The 17,201-nt window shown below is 45.4% G+C and overlaps 1 protein-coding gene across 1 annotated transcript in view; it reads left to right on the top strand.

The window, feature by feature from the left end:
• The first annotated feature begins 11,522 nt into the window (after positions 1-11,522).
• Positions 11,523-17,201, top strand: part of LOC119444478 (adult-specific cuticular protein ACP-20-like) — a 13,657-nt gene continuing 7,978 nt past the window's right edge. Inside the window, exon 1 of the mRNA XM_037708877.1 lies at positions 11,523-11,813. Coding sequence (XP_037564805.1) covers positions 11,523-11,813 — 291 coding nt within the window. The remainder of the gene's footprint in view (positions 11,814-17,201) is intronic.

Raw genomic sequence — 17,201 nt, 5'->3', positions numbered from 1 at the left:
AACAATCAAAATCAAGTCGATTCGCGTCCTCGTGTGCAGACTGCAGCAAGCGAATGCCAGTGACGGGAGCGCACGCGCTGGCACGGGTCTTCAGGTGGAACTAGCTCCAGCGCCCCTAGTGGCCTCCGGCTCCGGCGACATGCGCGGCTTCAGTCGGAAGCGTGCGCCGCATAGGGCAGAGAGCACACTACCCAATAGTCTAGTACACTGTACTAGGGGGCTACGCCCCACCAGATAGCGTGCGCTGCGCTTCCTCCTCGCCCTTCCTCGCTCCTCGCCCACACATCGTGCCAGGGGAAAGACATTCGCTCGCTTGCTCCTCCGAGTTCGGTTCGTGCTTTGCGTTCGCTATGGATGTGGTCGACGAGGAAGCCGCCTGGCCAAACACAGCCTACTACCCACAAGAAGACCTACAGACGATGCTTGTCTGTGTCGGTGTCGTTCGTTCAAAACATACACACACGGAATGTTAACCTAAAGAACACCAACACCGAGGTGCGAGTGCCACTAAGAGACGCTTAAGTCTCTTAGTCGCACTCGCACCTTATTAGGGTTACCTACAATTTCTTAGCTCTATACATATCATCTCACAATATTATCGCATTACACTTGCGAAGTTTTAATTACCACTTTCATCATACTGGTAGTCGTGCGCAAAAGTTCACGGCGTACTCTGATACTCCGGCCAGCGTTCAAGCATGTTCATTTGTTCCACGCAAAGCTTCGTAAGTTTTCCATCATACGCCACTTACGTTCTTTACTAAGGCGAAAGCCTTAGGTGGCTCATTCGTCGAAAAATCCGACGACCGTCCGCGCTGTGGCACCAAAAATCAAGTGACGTCTGAGACATATTAAACAAACTTTTATCCTTAATAGAAGCAAGTTCGAAAGGACTTTGGAAGCTACGAACATAGCCACATTTGGCTGACGCATGCGCCAGTACGCCACCAATTTCTTTATCTTTATCTTTACCTTGAAACTTAGCGTTGTGTGTTGGCCTAAGGTGCCTTTCCGTGTCCCTGTCATTCTGCCGGCGCTACAAGAAAGTAGACGAACGAGAAGGAGAACAAGAGAAAACAAGTAATAGGAAGTAACAACGCACTCGAATGAGAATACCAAAGTAATTTAATGAATATCTCGTCAGTGCGCAAGTTTCGCCTCTATAGCGTATCGTGACTGGCAACTTTTTTTCCTCTTATTTTTTTTTTTTTTGCAGGCTCATGCGATGGTGTGTTCTGCCTTTCGTGCTCCCATGGAACCACGTGGAGTCCCGTGCCTGAGAATTGTTGCCGATGTATTCCGAGCTGAACGCATCGTTCTGTGTCCGTCTGGGCGAGCTGAATAAATGGGATCGTACTGTAATCTTTATTTGCGTTTACGGCATAGTTGCCGTACACCGCAACCACTGCTTCGTATGAAAGCTCCCGCTCGAGTGTTCATGATGCATATTACAACTTGAACTCGATTTTCTTTCATTTTGTCAATTTTTGAGCGGACCAACGTAAAAGGCAAAGACTTCGCTTGAAAGAGCCGGGTCGTGTACGTATAAAAACAAAGCGAAAATTGATATAACGTGTACTCATACCCACAGTAAAGGTCTACACGAATTCGTTGGACGGCATTCTGCAACCGGGAAAAAAGTTGGAAGGCAATTCAACCTCCAGTTGAAGTCGATGAAAGACAAAGCCTTCCTGAGTGAGTTGGGGTTGAAATAGGGCGGCGTCACTGCGCTCAGCCCTTTATCGCATCACCTCTCGCGTGAGCGCACTAGGGGAACCATCGAACAGGTTAACTTTTTAAAGCGAAGCTTTATATGTCTAGGCGAAATAGTATATGGCTAGGCGAAATCGCCTGTGTACAGAAAACTATTATCATCAGCAACGGCTCGAGCGTCGTCGTCTTCTTCCGCAGCTGGCTCATTGGCGCCCCTCGGGTTGTGCTCGAGCTCGGCACGCGTTCGTCGTCGTCGTCTTCTTCCACAGCTGGCTGCGTTGCTGCTCATCATTCCAGCGTAGAATTTCACTCCTGTCGTCGTAATGGGGAGGCCGCGTTTACGGAGGTATGAACCATTGGTTAAGGGGGTATGAGCCATTCATTGTCTTACGTAACGGACAGATTTAATTTTGAGCGCAATTTAATTTCTAGGAATCGCAAGTGGCAATAGCGGGCGAATGCTGCTAACCACATCGCCGAGCAAATTCTAGACATCGAACGCGAGCTGACAACGGCGGACTGCGGGCATACCGTCAGTGACGTCGTTCTCTCCGTCGCAACCGAACGTGTGTGTAACCTCATTAAGGAACACAAAGACGTAACCTATAATTGAGAAATACTTTAATGAACCGTCGGGATAACCCAGTCACCGGGGCCGCCCGTTTAAGCTTCGCTGGTTAACGATCTGTACGGAATGCTTGGGAGGTAGTTTTTACTGCACAATCTACGGGACGGTACACATTTTTAGGCTTCCCTATCGGTATCGGCTTCCATTTTTAGACCGCCCTACTTTTGGGATCAGTCCATTTTTACGTATGCAGATAAGTTAATTTTAAGTAATTTCCGGGTTTTGTCATGCTAAAACTGTGATCTGATTATCAGGCACGCGATTGTAATGGACACGCGTCCGTGGCGTAAAATGGCTGCAGTACCGGGCTTCTGTGCTAGCGATCCTCTGTTCGAATGCAGGCCGTAGTGCAATTTTATTAATTTGTTTATTTAAAACTGCCAGTTAGTCCCGAATGGCGAATCATTGACAGCGATGTTCCGCGTTGTGCTTGGACTCCTCGGAAGGTGAGACATCTTGGTGCGACCTAGCACTTCCGGCAACTCCTGCTGGACAGAAATAACAGAGCAATGTCCGCTACGAAACGTCTGAAGAAACACTGGTGTGAGGAAGAGCTCCGCCAGTGGTGTCGCAAGCGTCGCCGCTGGCTTTCAATTTCAGTTATTTATCCATTTAATAACAATGATTTGCATGCTTCAAAAATTTTTACTGTGCTCGTCGATTCCAATGATTCAACGATAGCTCGAGTGATAGCTCTTTATAAAGTACAGTAGACTTCCTTAAGAGGAACTAGAAGGGATCATGAAAATTTGTTCGTCTTATCGGATGTTCGGCTAAACAGAAGCGCACTCCAAAAAATAATTGGCAACATGACCAGGTGCATCCAAATATCTTACTTAAAAACGGTAAATGAAGTAAGCTTACAACGGGGGAAAAATAACATAAAGAGCATTTATTTAGCTGAAAACTGTTTTCAAGTGGTACTCTTGCTTGGCTTTATCCAGTCCGTGATGGATGTTTGTCGCTTCTATGCAAATCGGCGAGCAGCTACAAACGACGTCATCTCACCTAATGACCCTAAAAATCCTTCTGTGCTTTCGTGCTGCTGGAAAAAGTTCAAGTGGGAGTTCAAGCAGGTATCTGCCGCCTCACAGGCCATAGTCTGTAGGACCCGTATGATGACGCGAGGTCACATGATATACCGCTGAGAAACGGCACGCGCGAGGAGAGTTTCTTCGCTTTTTTCTTTTTACTTGTTTTGTTTTCTCCTTTTGTTTTCGCCTCTGTTCACCGACGATGTGCGCCACAGGCCTCCAGTAGGCTAGCCTCCAGGATTGGTAGTGGTGGTAGTCACTCCGAATGTTCGTCTTAACCGAAGAGTACGTCTGAGGTGGTTCGTCTCGGACTTTCTTTTTGCATTGAGTTTATGGAAAATCAAACAAACGTTCCCGTGTTGTTCCTGAGTCTTAGACTCAGTAACAGATGGGGGCGAAATGCGAGAACACCCGTGTACTTAGATTTAAGTGCACGTTAATGAACCCCAGGTGGTCCAAATTTTCCGGAGTTCCCCACTACGGCGTGGGTCAAAATCAGATCGTTTTTTTAACGATCTGATTTTGCATCTTAAACCTTAAGATGCAAAAGAGCCATATCACGTGACCTTATACTACTGTACGCAGTTCCTTGTGGGGTTATTAGTATTGAAATTCCGTACACTTTTTTCTCTACTGGAAGTTTTTTTCTAACTTGCAATGTGCAGATAAGCCTTCGTTTGTAGTGAGTAGAAAAGTGGTGCTGTCTTCGCCTTCGTTTCCGATGATTTGGCTCGGCTCGTCTATCGACACGCCGGGGGCCAGCCGCAGTCATGACGTAGGCGGTATACTCGGGAAAAAACGCGGTACAAATATAAGGTCTGTACAACAACGCAAACTCATTGTACCAGCTTTCTTACTTTTAAAAGTCGTTGAAAATGACAAAATGTAGGGGGTTAACCGCAGTTGCGCTCACTCCCGTGAAAGCAGAACGATGGGCGGGCTATCGGCATCTCTCTCCCTTCTCAACGTTGCTGGAGGAGGGACTATCTTTTTGTAGCGTTAGCTACACTGGCCTAGCCAAGCCCGTTTCGCGCGGCACATCAAGAGCCGTGCTGCGCATGCGCAAGGATCAGTGATGTCACACGGCTTGCGCACCGGAGCCACCGGAGCCGGCACCTCTCGCGCACTCCGCCGCCGCCGCGCGCGGCTCACCGGCGCCGGTCTGCGCATTCCAGAGGAGTGACGTCGTAGCCGTGGTAGACGCACTGGCGCCGGCGCGCGCTCGCTGTGCAGTCGCCGTCTGACACTGCGCTGGAGCCTCTGCGCTTCTGACTGGCGTTTGCCAGTGTGGTATAGCCATGAAGAAGGAGAGCGCAAATGCTGCTCAACAGCGCAGAAGAACGGAGAACCTTGACTCATCGGATCCCGAAGTAGTTGCCTGGCAATTAGCGGTTGAGCGTAGGAGGAATGAACAGAAGAAGGCTATACACATGTGCCACATAATACGTACACCGCGTGTGTGTCATTGGAGCAGCAGTAAGCATGACAATCAAGCTAATCCTTGACAATCTAGACAACCAGGAAAGCTAAGAATAATCAGCTGAACCTTTGATAACGCTACGTATATCCTGGCATAGCTGAGCTAAGCCACTGCAACTTTTTTTAGAGGCTGCTCAGATCGAAAAATTCTGCTTACAAATTATCCACGCGCTTTCCGAAGCAACCGCTGCAGGTGTAAACCCTACCGAGGGTGAGCTTTTCGTTGCGCCATAAAATACTGGGTCGTTAAAAATCGTTTGTCACTCGCTTTAAATTTATCCAGTTTGTCCTCAACCGCTGTCGTGTCTATAATAATACTGGCGTTCCCTCGCCTTCTCACGTCGCCTTTTCCCTCTCTCCCCATGTATGGGAACAGCGAGCGAAGAGTGGCAGTTAAGGCTGCCAGTCACTCGTTTCATGACTTCGTTGGTTCTACCCATTATCTGTCTCCTCGCTCAACCTCCTCTCTATCATTCTATCTACCGCCACTCTGCACTGATGTAGGTTAGTAGAAAGGTAAGCGCTGTAGTTTGTGCAATGCTTTTGCGCTGGGTCACGGATACTTACAGCTGTCAAGAGGGTATTGCGGTGACGCCCAGGGAGCTTCAGAGGGTATTCGCAATGTACACGGACTATAGGTGGCGCAAGAGCTGATCCATAATGGCGGAGAGAGAGTATCAAAGTTCTCCACGGCACGTCCGCGTAGTAGCACGCCGGGCTTTTTCTAATCCTTCTCGTAGCACGCCGAGTGTATTCTCATTTTTCAGAGTTTATTATCATCGGCTGCGGAAGTGTCGCTTCCTTTTACAAAGCAGCTATGTATATAGGAGAGATTATGGGACACCTTGAAATGTACGAAAAGAGGATTCGGTGTCTATAATCGAAGACGAAGTTTTGGACGCTGGCCATCTAATTTGCAGCTTGGTCAAGACATGCAGTGCTCACGCTGTTACAATTCAACGACTGCGTGTGCAGACGTCCCACGTGCAAGGGACGTCCCACGTCCAAACTTTTTGTTGTGTGCTGCCGCCGCAGTGGCCGCCCATGTTGCAACGGCGTGCGCGTCCCGTAAATATATATGAGCCTTGAATGTAATAATTCACGCCCCGCGTAAATATAGATGACTATCGTGCATAACCAGATGTACGTGCGTGTTTGTTTGTTATTTTACGACGAATGGCACCCTTACTGAAGGATGCATGTGACGCGAAGCGTATCTATAACGAACCCTAAGGCTAGATCGAGTGCAGTGTTGTCGGTCTAAGCCAGAAAAAATATGCCGATATTGTTTTCAAATTCGGTTTTAATGGAAAAGGTTCCGTGCAAGAAAATATGCCAGAGACCTATATATATATAGCTATCGGCGCGCAGCTGCGAACCTATAGTTACGCCCCGATGCAACGAGCCTGGTGAGGTCGAGGACGCGCTTCAGCGTGCCGCCCAAATTTTTTGTTTGCTTCCGTTTGCCTGTCACTGCGACAAAAGCGAAGATTGGTGGTGGTGGTGGTAGTGGTGGTAGTGGTGGTAGGGTGGTAGTGGTGGCAGGGGCATGGAGAGGTCTGCAGCGCACACTTCGGCGACAAAGCCTGCGCTCCAAACCTTCACGGCGGCGCCTAACTTCCCGATCCGGAGCTTCCCCACCCACTTCTTTTTAAGACACGGGTCCAGCGGAAACGAATGAAGCCTTGTCTCACCGATCCTTCTAGCTCGGTTGGTGCACTGAGGCATGCTACACATTCCGTTGCTTTTAATTTTTTTTATATGACGTAAGTAGAAGCTGTAAACAAAACAGAAACGCGTCCGCGGATGCAGAGTCACATGGTTACACTGTGCGGATACTCCTTGAAATATTTCTCTCGCTGGCCTCTCCGCGGCGCGACCATCTGTGTGCATTGCGAATATGCACGCTCAGAACCAGTTCCTGACGCGGTGTGCAAGACATCGGCAGCATCAGTGGAAAAGTCGAAGGAAGAGGCAAATAAAGCTTCGCTTTACAAATAGTGATCGGCCCTGACGTCTAGCCTATATATTTCATGCGAAGCTCAAAATGCGCCGCGGTCCTAAATGATAAGAAATAAATTGGCACTAAAAACTTGTGCTAACACTTTTGTGAATTGTTTTTTTTTTTTTTGTGATAGGAATGCCGGCTTCATCCTTTCTAAACCCTTTTGAGGCCCCTGCCATCTAGAAACTTACGTGAAACACTCGGTATCTGTGCACTTGCTCTGTGCACGGGGGCGCAAGCTGTAACACTCGAGGACTATGTATTTTGGTTGGATCGGACTTCGCTTAGCCTCGGAATGGAGCAGTTTTAGGCTAACAACTGTGCATATAGGGGAGAGCGTCGGCGGCGAAAGCTTTCTCTAGCGGAGGAGCTGCAGCGCCGCTTTCGCCACCGAGCTTGTCCAAAGGCCTCCTCTCCTGTCCCACTCACGATCTCTATCTTTCTCGTTGTGCTGCAAGGATTATCGGATTCTCCCGCGGGTCGGAATTATTCCTCAGGACAGTCTTATCCGTCACCTACAAACTGGCTTAATGTGTGCTTAACCCCGGCGCAACCATGGACCGGCGTGCTACAGAAGCGATGCCACGGCTATGTTACCTCGTCATCAAAGCCACAGCACAGATACGTACCGTGTGACAGCAGCCAGCCTCTTACTACCCACTGTCCCTATTGCCACGACGCCATCAGAGATCAGACGAATCGCCCGTCACCTGGCTTGCAAATGGCATGCTTCCTGCGACTTCGGATTAGGCACACCTGGTCTAATATGCAAGGCTAGAAGTGTTTCGTCTCCTGTGGAGGCAATTAAGGAGCACATAACGATGGCAATGATTGACTTCTGTTGATGGCACATATACGGGGTGTCCCAGCTGACGGGAGCCAAAGTTTCAACATTTTTCGGTGCACACAAACTCGTCGCTATAGAAATAGTGTGCATTGATCTGGTCTGATGTGCACTGATCCCCCTTAAACAATGCCTCTAGGGGGCTGTAAGGTATCTTTCAATAAAAATAAAATAAAGTAAAATAAGTGCCCGGTCACATAGGAAGTCCTGGAAGCGAACCTTCCTACGAACTTGCGACTGTGCAGTCAAGAAAAGAAACGATACTGCAACAAGGGGGCACACTATGACAAGATTGACCCCACAGTATCTCTTCACGTATAGCGTGGGACATAGCAGGACGAAAAGTACGTGCCCCAATGCCATCTTGATCCGCTTTCATCCCACACCGCCTGCAAAGAATGGAGAAATGTAATGCTGCGACGCCTTCGACTTGGAGTCCCACTCGTGCCGAATATCGTGATTATTATTATTATTATTATTATTATTATTATTATTATTATTATTATTATTATTATTATTATTATTATTATTATTATTATTATTATTATTATTATTATTATTATTATTATTATTATTATTATTATTATTATTGTGTTATATATTATTATTATTATTATTATTATTATTATTATTATTATTATTATTATTTATGACCTCGCCTTTGAAACGGGGCGGTGACAAAAAGTCCCCTAGCCTGCTTGAGTTACTCAGGTATGCCATACATGTTTTTTATCTAGCTATTTTCATTAGTCTTTTTTTCCCTCAATATCTACCTTGTACCTCTACGTATGACTAAGAGATCAAATCAGGTCGTATCAATCTCTCCCCTGCTTATTTTCCACCAATACTCCAAACGTATGTTGCTCATTTCGACTGCTGACCGATTGATGCTTCCATCCACTTTAAACCAAAGGCCTTCTGGAAGGTGTGCGTTACCTACTAGTCCCCCGTGCTGCCCTCAGTAGACTGAGACAAGATGCCGATAGCCCATTTTTATGCAGCATCCAAGAAACTTCCGGAAAAAAACTTCCTGCGGTGTGTTCTTCATTGCCCAGTGGGTACCCTCGCACGTAGGCATCGCTGGAAATAAAGAGGCTGATCACCTCCCTTCAAGTTGTGTCCACCACGAATGTGACTGCCCTGGCACTTCCTGCATGTTTGAAAACGCTCGTCCTCTGATACGCCAACACCTCCTAAAGCAGCACGCAGACCGGCATGTTGCAGACGGATCGTTCCCTCTCCGTGTTCGTGGTCGAGGCTTGCCCCGTCGTGCTGGAGCACTGTTATATAAGTTAAGGGTTGGGTCTGTGTTGGTGCGCGAACGACTATACCGACAAGGACATGTGGACAGCCCGTCGTGTACGTTTTGTGGCTCCTGTGAGACACTTGAACATCTCGTTTTAGAGTGTCTCGCATTCGTTGCGCAGCGCGCATTGCTAATTAAGGAATATAGACGGGCTGCAATGTGCGACCCTTGACGATTGCCTATTTCCAAGGGGGTGCGCTTTCCGACGTGACCAGGCCCATCGAGCCCTGCTAACTTTTCTGAAGGACACTGACTTGGCATCCCGTTTATAGACATTATTTGTATTTTGTTTTGTCCTGTCTGTGTCTTCGTCTTTATTTCTGCTTTTCTTTCCTCATATTTTCATTTCCTGTCTTCCCTCCTCCTGAAAGAGTAGGCAGGCGTTGTGCCCCTCTCGGTGGCAGTTGTCAGCTTGCTCCCTCCTTATTTCCTTCGTGTCCTTGTGTTATCTGTGTACAAACCAAATAATAATAATAATAATAATAATAATAATAATAATAATAATAATAATAATAATAATAATAATAATAACAATAATAATAATAATAATAATAATCACTGGGTGAACCCCCTTCGCATTCCATTAGGATCTGTTGAGTGGTCTCCGGTTCTTTGCTGCAGCATACACATGCCTCATCTAATTCCGAATATTTGCTCCGGTATGTTTTTGGTCCTTAGGCAACCGGCTCGAGCCTCAAATAGCAAGGCACAGCCATTTGTGTTATCGTACAGATTTTCCCTTCTAATTTCTTTCTTCTCATTCTTGTAAATCTCCATGGTCCTTTTTGTTTCCATTCTTTGCATCGAATTCACTGTTTATTTCTTTCACTTTCTTTCTGATGATTCCTGGTTGCCTATTTACAGTTTGAATTATGCTGTACTTGGTTGCCAACTTTCTTGACTTCTTTCTCCATTCTGTGTCCATGCTTTTCAGATACAGATACTTGTGCACTTTAGCCATCCATTTATTTTCATCCATGTTCCTGAGTCTTCAAAACTAATTTTGCTCAGTGCTTCCCTGACTTCAAAAGAGGCCCAACCCATGTCACATTGCCCTGCCTCATTTGTGGTTTTACCGTGGGCTCCCAAAGCCAACCGGCCTACCGATCTTTGGTGAACTTCCAACTACGACAAGAGAGAGAGAGCAAGGAGAGGAAAGGCAGGGGGGTCAACCAGAAGAGCATCCGGTTTGCTACCCTGCACTAGGGGTAAGGGAAAGGGGAAATAGAAAGAGAAAAATAGGGAGAGAATGAGCACTGAGTACACCTGGGACGATGTACAGGGTCAGTATAGGCGGTATCTTAAACTGGTGCACTTCAAATACTGTACTAATGCACGCAACGCTTTTTGTGCCAGTGACGGGTGTAGCCACGGTCCGAGTATCTTTGACTCGGAGAACGGTCTCGAGTCCAGCCGGTTTAAAGTTGTCCTGAGAGAGAGAGGCGTTGTACGTCGTAGCGAGGACAGGTACACAATAGGTGCTCGATGGTTTCCTCGCACATACAGGAGTCGCACATCGGGCTCTCAGCCATTCCCATACGATGTGAGTAAGCGTTCGTGAACGCCACTCCCAGCCACAAGCGGCACAGCAAGGTTGCTTCGCCGCGGGAAAGGCTAGATGGCAGTTGTAGCCGTAGCAAGGGGTCCAACTTATATAATCGGCGATTGAAGGCACTTGACCTCCATAAAGCTTGTGACGTTTTGCGTGCAAGCAGACGAACTTCACTGGCAGTGTCCGTCCTCGCCAAAGGTATTGTACGCGTCTGAGTGTCTTCGTGGGCAGATCGGGCAGCCCTCTCAGCAATGTCATTGCAGATGATGCCACAGCGAGCAGGAATCCACAGGAAGACTATACTGTGCCCTGTTTCCAGAGCATGGTGATGTACTTCCCTGATGTCGAATATCATCTGCTCGTAAGTTCTGTGATGTAAGGCTGACTTGATACTGTGAAGGGCTGCCTTAGAGTCACAGAATATGACCCATTTCTGTGCCGGCTCTTCGGTGACGTAGGCTACACCTGCATGGAGGGCTGCAAGTTCTGCCGACTTAGATGTATTCATATGTGACAATTTGAATTTAACTGCAACTTGATTGGCTGGAACGACGAATCCGGCAGTTGAGATGGTAGGTGAGGTCGAGCCGTCGGTATATATATGTATGTAGTCATGATATGTTGTAGTCATGATATGCGTTTACTGACGATGTAAACGTGACATGCACGGTTGAAAGTGTTCTAAGTCGAGGCAATAATCCTATCGTCTTTTGTTTTCTTACTATCATAGGAGCGGTGTAACTTATGTCGACGTGTGCTGAGTGATGATGATCTTGCAGTGACCTGTACAGAGTGTGAATTTTTATTTCACGTAGGAACATGCTCTGACGTCACTGAGCAACAGTTTAAGGCAAAAAAGTTTGCAAAGAAGCACTGGAAGTGTGAAAAGTGTAGGGCAGGAAACGGCATGACCACAGTTACAAGAACATCTGATAGTGAAGTGGTCACTAGGTTTGTAGATATGGACCGCAAGTTAAACATGCTCCTCGAATTGCCGACTAAGGTAAACGGCATTGAAGAATCCATCCAGCTACTCTCAGATCGCTTTGATGTCATACAGCAGCGCCAGGACCGCCAAGAAAAAGAACTCAAAGATCTTAGGCGGAAAGTGGAGAATATTGAAAAATCCGGCGCCACAAAAGAGCTAGAACAGCTTCAGACTGATATCGAGGCACTTGAGTGGCGTAGTAGAAGCCTCAACATCGAAATCCACGGTATTGCTGAAACGAAGGGGGAAGATCTTCTTGAGAAGGTGAATGATTTGGCGAAAGGGCTAGAGCTGAAAGTGGTAACTGGAGAAGACGTAGTGGCACTCCACAGACTGCCATCAAAGCCTGGAAAGACACCAGGGATTATCATGCGCTGTGCTCGCCATGAACTTAAGATTGCCTTCATGGCTAAAAGAAAGGCTCTAAACGGCCCCAACGACAAGCGGTACATCTGTGAAAATATGACGTCTCGGTCTAGGAAACTGTTTACATTCGCCAAAGAATGGGCGAAGGGATCAGGCTACCAGTTCGTATGGCACACAGGCGGCAAGATTCTCGTGCGTAGGGCACCAGGTGAAACTGCTGCAGTGATTAAATGTGAAGATGACTTGAAGGCTCTACATTTGTAGACGTGCTGTTCGTTTGGTTGCTTTCGGAAACTCCTTTTCCTCATGGACAGTTTGCAACATATACCAAAAGAAAAATGGTTCACTCCACGAGGCCTCGGTGAAAAACGACTGAGCTGTATACATATGAATGCCCAATCGCTGAATAATAAAATTCCGGAATTAGAAGCATACTTTGCTGATATAAACACACACTGCGACGTTGTTATGTTTAGTGAAACATGGTATAATGAAGATTCTGAGGTATTTAAATTGCCTAACAAAAACACATTTTACTTGAACAGGACATCAAGACGTGGCGGAGGTGTCTCGTTATTGATAGATGACTCTATGAAAACTGACTTGTTAACTGATTTCTGTTGTATAACCAATGACTACGAAATGCTTTGTGTTGAAAGCAAGTGTTTGCTTCTTGCCACGTGTTATCGTCCCCCTGACGGAGACTATTGCACGTTTTTCACTTTTCTTGAGAAATTTTTTATTTTTGCAAGTGAGAATAGGCAGAGAGTTATTATTGGCGGTGATTTTAACATTGACATGAAAGGTGCTACTCGCAAAACAATAGACTTTGAAAGACTACTTATATCTTATGGGTACGCGAATGTTATAAAGTCAGAAACAAGATTAACCTCCACATCAGCAACACTGCTCGACCTCTTCATCACCAACTATGACCCAACCAATGTCTCAAGTGCCGTTCTAAGCTGCTGCATAGGTGACCATATGCCAATATGTATGTCTGTTAAAGCTCCCGAAAGCACCAAGAAAATGATGAAAACGTGTATAACCTTGCAAAGCATTACGGAAAACTCTCTGGAAGCATTTCAGATCGAGATACGAGGGACCTGCTGGGATAAAGTTTTTCTAGAAAACACAGCAGAAAAGGCTTACGATATCTTCATTAGTACCTTTGTGGCAGTATACAGGAAACACTTTGTCACGAAAGAGCGAAAAATCGGTACAAAGATTCGAAAGCCTTGGGTAACCAAAGAGCTTTTAACGAAAATGAGAAAACGAGATAGGTTGTATGCGAAGTTTCTAAAAACTCGGGAACCTTTACATCTTAAATTGTTTAAGACCTTTAGAAATAAGTTAACAAAAGAATTAAGAACGGCAAGAGACGCGTATTATATTCGGGAGTTTGAATCTTGCACAGGACAAACTGATAAACTATGGAACAAGATTAACGCTCTTACGGGACGGAAGCAGAAGGGAGAGTCACCACAAGAAATTTCATTAAACGGACGCCTAGTGAAAGACCAGGAACTTGCTGATGTATTTAACCAGTACTTCGTAGCCAAGAATTCTGACCCGAATTCTCACCCCACTAATGATATCGCAACACCTAGAAACAAAAATTCCGTTTTTCTCGTACCAACTGACTCTGCTGAGGTGTGTTCCGTTTATTTGAACCTTAAAAATTCACGTAGCTGTGACGTAGACGACCTGCAGATACGGCCTATTAAATATGTCATTTATGAAATCGCCCCTATTTTGGTGTACATTTACAACTTGTGTATTTCTTGTGGTACTTTTCCTGACAGAATGAAAACTGCCAGAGTAACCCCCATTTTTAAAAAAGGTGACAAACAAAATGTAAAAAACTATCGCCCAATATCGATCCTCCCAATTTTCTCAAAGGGCTTGGAGAAAATTATCCAAAATCGGTTGTCATCATTTTGTAGCAGATACCTACTTATAACTGAATCTCAGTATGGATTTCAGAAGCACAAATCCACAGAACTGGCACTGTTAGATCAGAAAGAGTACATATTAAGAAACTTCGAAAACAGGTTAATAACAATCGGTATATTTGTTGATTACACGCAAGCCTTTGACCACATCAATCATAATATTCTCCTCAGTAAGCTAGAATGGTATGGAGTAAGGGGCACGCCACTCGCATTATTATCCTCCTATCTCAATAACAGGCATCAATTTGTCTCAATAAATGAATTCAAATCGCAACCCAAACAAATAATTTCAGGTGTACCACAAGGAAGTATTCTGGGGCCGTTACTTTTCAACATTTATGTCAATGATCTAGTATCTATTTACAAACAAGCAAAATTTGTAATGTATGCCGATGACACAAGTATTTTTATATCGTCTCATAACTACACAGAATTACTGAGAATGGCAAATGAACTTCTTGATAGGCTTTCCACTTGGTCAAACAAGAATTATCTACAGGTTAATTGCAATAAAACCAAAGCAGTAATTTTTCGAACTCCAGGTAAAGAAATCCCACAGCATCACAATTTAACGTTTGAGTCTACGAATATTGAGGTTGTGAACACAATTAAAATTCTTGGTGTAACCTTCTCCAACACCTTACAATGGGACGACCACATAGACTCAGTCCTCAAGAAGCTCAGTAGCACAGTTGGTATGCTAAGTCGCAATAGACACACTTTCCCCACTTCTGTTAAAATACTGCTATATAATGCTTTGTTTGCCTCGCATATCAATTACGGTCATTTAGTATGGGGTACTACCACACAAACAAATCTTAACAATATACTTGTCATGCAGAAAAGGGCGCTACGTATTATTGCCAATGTATCTTACACTGACCACACCGCACCACTCTTCGATAGGTACCACATAAGAAAAATTCATGACCTGTACACTTATAGACTCCTACGGGAGTATTACTTCAGTATAAAGAAACATAACGTTACCCTTGTGAAAATTGCCAACCTGCACCACAATGTACCTGCCTACACCACCCGCCGCACTGAAATATGGAATGTTGCAAGACATAGGACAAATTATAGCAAACAGATGCTTGAAAATAATTTACCGAGGTTATTAAATTCTTTCAAAGAAATAGACATTGATATTGGAAAAATGAACCCTCCAGAATTTAAGGCTTTTCTACGCTCCTATACTTAGGTATTCCAATATAAAATGTAACACATTCTTCCCTGAATAATTTTTCAATTAATCTTCGATATCACTTATCTCCTAAAACTGACTTAAAAACCTTACATTGCCTTGTTTACGAGTTTCTTTTGATCATATTGTGCCTTGTAACCACTGCTCTGCCAAGTGTATAGGATGCAGGGCCGGTCAAGCCTCAAGAAGGCTTTTTACCTGTCATCCTCAACATTGCATTTGCCTTGTAATGTTGGAATAAATATTTTGATTTGATTTGATTTGATATGTCTGGCGCATTAATTGGAGCGTCAGTTGGTTCAGAGCCAACGATGGATGATTGGCCTTCTTGGTGATTCCGGGAATAGAAAAATTCACTTGAGGCTGTCGCAGGCACCACAGGGGAGATGAAGGCTTCGACGCCGGTGTAAACGATGACGGTATACACTCTTGATGGGCGCTAATCACTTTTGAAAAGGTCGCTTGAGGTCTCTCCGCTGGCAGGAAAGCTAAGTGATGGTCGGGGATCCTTGACAGATGACGAATGTGCGCTCTGAGGGAGTCGGCAGCTACGTGTGTCTGCATCGTATGGTCTCTCGCGATGGCTATTGTTGCTATGGTTGAGGTGCACCGAGGCAGCCCTAAACACGTGCGTCCGACAAGATATCCGATTTTAAGCATATAATGATATTTGCTTAGAATGATATTTGCATAGAAAACCAGATGGGATGATGAAGTTAGGAAATTTGCAGGGGCAAGTTGGAATACGCTAGCGCAAGACAGGGGTAATTGGAGATCGCAGGGTGAGGCCTTCGCCCTGCAGTGGACATAAAATATAGGCTGATGATGATGATGATGATGATGATGTTTGCGAATGTTAGCGCTGGCACCATTACTCATCTCCAGATTCCGCGCACCACCTCATACTTATTGTGGCCCCACATTGCTCTGTGTTTCATTATTGCTGCATTCCGCACGCACTTTATTTTCTGATTATTTTGGTGGGTGCTAGAGTAAGTCTTTCCTTCGTTTATGTATACGCCGAGGTACTTAAATTGCTCCATCACTATCGGTATGACTTGTTGAATTGACACCACGCAATTACTCGTCTCTTAATTAAAGATCGTAATTCCTGATTTCCCTGTGCTAAACTTGAAACGTGGAACAACGGCGGCAGCGCCCTGAAGGCTCTAGGGAACAGGGGGATAGGTTCGTCTACCCAAAGGTCAAAAGTACACTTTAGCTTGCATTCTGTACATGGTGGTAGCAAAAGGTTCGAGACTGGCTATGTTTTGAAGAATGTAATCTATTTATGTGCATTCAAACGCGGTCACCGCTGAAATGGCCCCCTTGCGAAGCAATAGAGCCCACCCCACGTTCTTGCTACTTTGCGATTATGTCTGGGATCGTCTTTCCAGAAGGAGTCGAGCACCTTTAACGATTCGAGCTTGATTAAGAAAATCGTGCCAAAGGGGCAATTCTAGGAATCTAGGTTTTTAATTTCGGGAAGAGAGTGAAGTAAATGGCAGCCAATTTTAAATCTGACAAGTAGGGTAGAAAACATGTTGTTTCCGGCAATAAACTCGCGTGTGCGTATTGATATCTGACAGGGTGAATTATTATTCGTTCGTTTGTTTGTTTGCTTTCGCATACAGCCTTACAGGGCTTCGTCCCCCTTTACAAAGTCCAGAGCAGCACATTATCTGCAGAGTAGGTCCGACATATGTACACGAAAGCGCTCGCAGCACCGAAACAAACACAAGCGAATTACGTCGTTGTACAGAAATTAAAAGGTAACTTGTACATGAAGTGCTGCTGATGTACGACAAAAGCAAACAGCAAAGCATTAAAATAAAAAGCTAGCAACTGCAACAAGGACATATCATTTGTATATGATAGCAAACCGTTATACAAAAGCTAACCATACGTAATTGTCGTCATGCCGCATCCAGCTCCTCGTGTGCCACAAATTTGGCCATTTTATTCAAACAGCCTCCCTCAGACGCCCCAAAACGTGGTTGTAATGCTCGCTATTTATAGCTTGGTCATTCGGCACGAATTCCTGATGCACAATGCCGTGAATGCCGAAAAACGCGATGAGCATGCACCTTGTCGAGCGCCGGGCATGCCAAGTCGTTTTCAGGT

The sequence above is a fragment of the Dermacentor silvarum genome, chromosome 1 (assembly GCF_013339745.2).
Source record: "Dermacentor silvarum isolate Dsil-2018 chromosome 1, BIME_Dsil_1.4, whole genome shotgun sequence".
In the NCBI taxonomy this organism is placed as follows: Eukaryota; Metazoa; Arthropoda; class Arachnida; order Ixodida; family Ixodidae; genus Dermacentor; species Dermacentor silvarum.
Note: the sequence above shows the minus strand (reverse complement) of the source record. Positions and strands in the feature narration are given on the sequence as shown.